This window comes from Eurypyga helias, unplaced genomic scaffold (genome assembly GCF_000690775.1).
Source record: "Eurypyga helias isolate BGI_N326 unplaced genomic scaffold, ASM69077v1 scaffold28159, whole genome shotgun sequence".
Taxonomy (NCBI): Eukaryota; Metazoa; Chordata; class Aves; order Eurypygiformes; family Eurypygidae; genus Eurypyga; species Eurypyga helias.
In genome coordinates, this window is record NW_010273208.1 from 10,456 (window position 1) to 15,008 (window position 4,553).

Genomic DNA, 4,553 nt, shown 5'->3' on the forward strand with positions numbered 1-4,553 from the left:
GGGAAGGTGTCCCGGCCCATGGCAGGAGGGTTGGAACTGGATGGTCTGTAAGGTCCCTTCCAACCCAAACCAGTCTGTGATTCTGTAATTTCTTGCAGACACTGGAAACATGGAGGTCCTGCACATGTATGGGACTGAAGAGCAAAAGAAAGAGTGGCTGGAGCCTCTCCTGGAAGGGAAGATTAGTTCTTGCTTCTGCATGACAGGTAAATTGTTTTCCAGAAGAATGCTAGAGGTGATTGGCAGAAATTTCACGTGGCATATGCAAAAAGTACAAAACTAGAAGTTGTTATGTGTTAATGAGTTAATACAGAAATTTCCACTGCATCTGTGAATGTGTTTGAATACGAAATGAGCTAAGGGGTGTGAATGCCAAGTGAAGCACCTTTGCTGCTCTTCCCTGATTGCATTTTTTATGGTTACAGTAATTAGTATTTGCTTTCCATGTATTTTCAGTTTATTTTTAGTACTAGAAAAATATATTTTATTGTACCAAACGGGTTTACAATAGAGCTTACCCTTTTTTTGAATGTCCTTTGGGGTTCTCTGAAAACAGACAGTTAGGTACAAGCGTGATTGTTGTGACTGAAGTTATGTGATTTTGCAGGATGTCACAGGTAGAGGTTCTAAGACATAACCTGAAGGGACTTGGAATACATCCTGTGCACTTACTTTATGTCTGTAGCTCAGCGTTAGAGTCATTTTTGCTCTTGGAAACTTGCATCATTTAGCATTTGTGGAAGGTCTGGCCATTGATATGGGAAGGTGGTTTTTGAACTTGTGATGTCAAATCTTGATCTTGCTCTGTCAGCAGGAGTTGAGAGAACTCTGCTTGCAGAGCTGGGCCCTTACTTTGCAAATTCTGTCTCAGTGCATTTGGCAAGAGAAGGAGATGCTTTCACTTTAAACAAGATGGCTTATAGAGGAAATTAAGTGTGAAAGGAGAGAGGAAGAATCTTTCTGGTTCCAAATGATCACTGATGACATTTTGCCAGCAACTGCTTTGTATAACCTACTTCATAAACCATGACAAAAATAGTTTAAATCTCCCTACTTTCACGTGAGAGGAGCCTAGGAAAATAAAGGCCGTGGGGAGAGATGACTTATCTAGAAGTACATTGGAATGAGGGAAGGATTTAAAATCATCAGGGAAGGAAGGAGGCTGCTTAATGTAAAGGGTAGTCTGAGCCCCAGAACAAGTAAGTTTAAACTGGCTCTGAATAACAGGTTGTTAGAAGATAGAAAGAAAGCCTGTGACCACCAGCGGAGCCAGGTTCTGGAAACAGCTCGTCTACTGGGAGCAAAAGTGTATTACTATTTTCAGAGTACATCTAGGTTTCTATATATGTTGTGGTAGTACCACCTGTATACTTAACCCTGTGGTTTGTTTCGTCCTTTGTTTTTTAAATACAGAACCTGATGTGGCTTCAAGCGATGCCACTAATATGCAGTGCGCCATTGAGCGAGATGGAGACAGTTACGTGATCAGTGGCAAGAAGTGGTGGAGCAGTGGTAAGTACGGAAACCCCAAAAAAGAATGGTTAAGTCCAAGATTCTTTCCAAGAATTGATACAACAGAAATCGTTGTGCTTCTGAGATGGAAAATTGTCTCTTCTTGAGTAAACACAAGAGAATGTAAACCAACAGAAAGAGCAGAATCGAGCTGTTGTTCTGTGAAGTCCGAGACTTGAATCCAGTTTGGGGTTTTGGCCCCTTTTTAGAACCTCTGAATGTAGTGCACAGAACAAATGCTGCTATTTTCTTTAAAGTATACCTCTTGCCATCGGGTAACCTACATAGTTTAGGCCGCAGCCTTCACGCCGTGTTTTTATGAAGCTGCCCTTGGCAGCCTGTGTGTGAGGTTTGAGTATACTCTGTACTTACAGCAAAATTTGGCTGCTTTTTAAACTAATCTGTGATGCAGTTGGACTGACTGTTACAGGTGATTGTCTTACACTACCCAGAAAAATCAATGGATTGTGCTGTAAGTGGTAAATGTCCCTGGTACTGTAGTGCTGTTACTTTTCTACCAAAACGTACGTGACAGCGACTTGAAGCATCATCGATCCCTGGGAGTTTGGGACCAACTAAATAAACTGAGCTGCTAACTGGAGTGAAACTTGAACGTTTGATTTCTGTGCCTTTGAGTGTGGCAGCTACCTACTGACACATGCTCGTGTAATACCAAGCCTCACCAGCAGGTAGGGCGCTCTCTCTTTCCTAGCACTGCAGAACTGGTGGCAAAAGGAGGTGTGGGATCTTGCCTTTTGACTGGAGTGTCATGTAACTGCTGGCTGCTACCCGTGCCCCTGGTCAGCGTCTCCCAGCTGTGCCTTGCAGTTCCTAAAGAAGTAATGGGAAAGTCTGTAGGAGGTCACGCACACAAAATCTTACTCATAAAATTAGTTCTGTGGGTTATAAAAAGGGGAGTAGACGAGAGAGTAATCATGAATTGGTTTGTCTTGTTTCTAATAACAGTAATTAAGACAGATGCACAAAAAGCGCTGCAGATTCACATATGTGAAGCTCTGTCTCAGTCACAGTCTCCTTTCTGCCTGGTTGGTTTTTGGGGATTTTTGTTGTTGTTGTTTGTTTCGGTGTTTTTTTCCTTTTTGCTCTCAGTGGGACATTAGGACTTTGGATGTTTGGGTGTTCCAAAAGCCTGACATCCCGGTCAGAGTGTCACCCTGGGTGGAACCACTCTGTATTTGTGAAGACAGGTCGTAAATCACACATGCAAGGAGCCAGTTGCTTTGTGGGAGAACTGGAGTTTCTTACTGTGCTCTGCATGGGCACTTTGCGCATCTACAGTGAATTTGGCATGGCTTAAACACGTCAGGTTTGCGGCCTCTGCGTAGACCATCTGCCAAGCACCGATGACTTACCCGTTCACGCCCTAGTATTTCCCAAAGTACAGGACAGAAATTCTGTAAGCTTTTGTCATCCAAGCAGAGAAGAGAGGCTTGTGCCTTGTTGATGCTACTGTTGTTTCTTGTCCGTCACTGTGGAGCTTTTTCTTCCAGTCCCTAATTGTGTAACTAGGAATGGTGTCTAAAAATGAGATGATCTCATTGGAATTCATAAGCTGTAGATCAGGAATTTTGTCAGAGCCCATGGGATGTTTGAAGGCAGGGACAGTATGCTGTAATACCCCTTTTTGCATTTTGAAAACTAATATGTCAGTATATTTGAAATACTTCCAGAGCGTCATGTGAAACTGCTGTTTTCCTTTAATCCTTGGCAGCACTGTGGCAGGGGACAGCTTTGGTACCTCTCCCCGGAAAAACTGTAAATGGCACCAGCCTTGAGCTCCATAGGAGGTCAGAACCTCTCTCACTCACCACACAAGGCCTCTAGCCTCTGCTGGTGGATAAATGCCTCTGGTGAGAGGTGGCAATTCCTGCTAAACCAAAACAACCATCACGATATGAAGAGATGAAAGCCAGTGCGCTTTTTGTGTTCTTTGGTTTTATTTTATCTCTATATATTTGAGCAGGTACAGTTACTGCAGTGTTTGATTAATTTGAAAAATCCTGACTAGAATTGCAGACCTTTTATCTGAAGATTAACTTTTTCTTACCTTTCTGCTAACGCTCTGCCTGCTCTACTTTGGCATTTACATTTGATACGACATTTACAGGGATACAGAATGTTCCTCCCGTCGAGCACAGGGCTTCGTAAAGTTTAGGGTGAGCAGAAAAGGAAGGTGAGAGGTCATTTCTGGTAGTTTTAGAGAAGGAGTTCCTGCTATTTTGTGGAGGATGTTGTTGTTGCTCTATGTGTGTGGAAACGCGCACAATTGCTCACTCTCTGCCCCCTCAGTTCTCAGCCATGAACGGATACCTCGTGCCAAGTTCCAGGGTATCTATGGAATGATAGCTGAGGAAAAAAATGGAACAGACTTAGTAGGCAAAAGTCCTAAAGTTGTACAGACTAGTTGGAGAAAACACCAGATTAACTTTTGGTACAAAAGTTCCTGTACTGCTGCTTTATCACTGATGGTTTCTTTTTCTGCGTTAATTAGATGTTTAGACATGTACAGATTGTTCATTACACAGCTATTTAAATCTGGGGGATTTTTTTAGGTGTTTGGATTTTTTTGTGGTTTTATGGGGATTTTTGGGCTTTTTTTTTTTTTTCATAGTATCTCTGGTTGTTGTTTCTAGGAATTTCAGTATTTCATTCTTGCCATTGTGATAAACGTGTTCCACTTTGAACTGCATCGGAGTGTCTTGGCTCATCTGCAGGTTCAGAAATTAATCTGGAAGTTGACTTGCAGACAAACAGCTCCTGAAGCAGTACCCTTGGCAGCAGTAATTCATTCCCCTGTTTTTTTAAGGTGATGGAAGTCATGGAGAGCCTAGATAGTGAAACTAATTGTTTCTTCGGTGTGGTCGTCATAATTCATAGAAATTTCCTCAGGCCTTCCATTCTGTTGTTGTCGCCTCCAGTATCCGTAATTCTTTGCGATCTTCGTAATATGCATTTTAAAAGAGGCACCCAGGAAGGCATAGAGGAGAGGGTTGAGGCAGGTGTGAAACAAAGCGACGCTC

At 42.6% G+C, this 4,553-nt stretch overlaps 1 protein-coding gene across 1 annotated transcript in view; it reads left to right on the forward strand.

Moving 5' to 3' along the window:
- The window catches only part of ACAD11 (acyl-CoA dehydrogenase family, member 11), a gene marked incomplete at both ends in the record, with an annotated part of 23,706 nt that overhangs the window by 8,174 nt on the left and 10,979 nt on the right, over nt 1-4,553 (forward strand). Inside the window, 2 exons of the mRNA XM_010159401.1 lie at nt 99-206; nt 1,414-1,512. Coding sequence (XP_010157703.1) covers nt 99-206; nt 1,414-1,512 — 207 coding nt within the window. The remainder of the gene's footprint in view (nt 1-98; nt 207-1,413; nt 1,513-4,553) is intronic.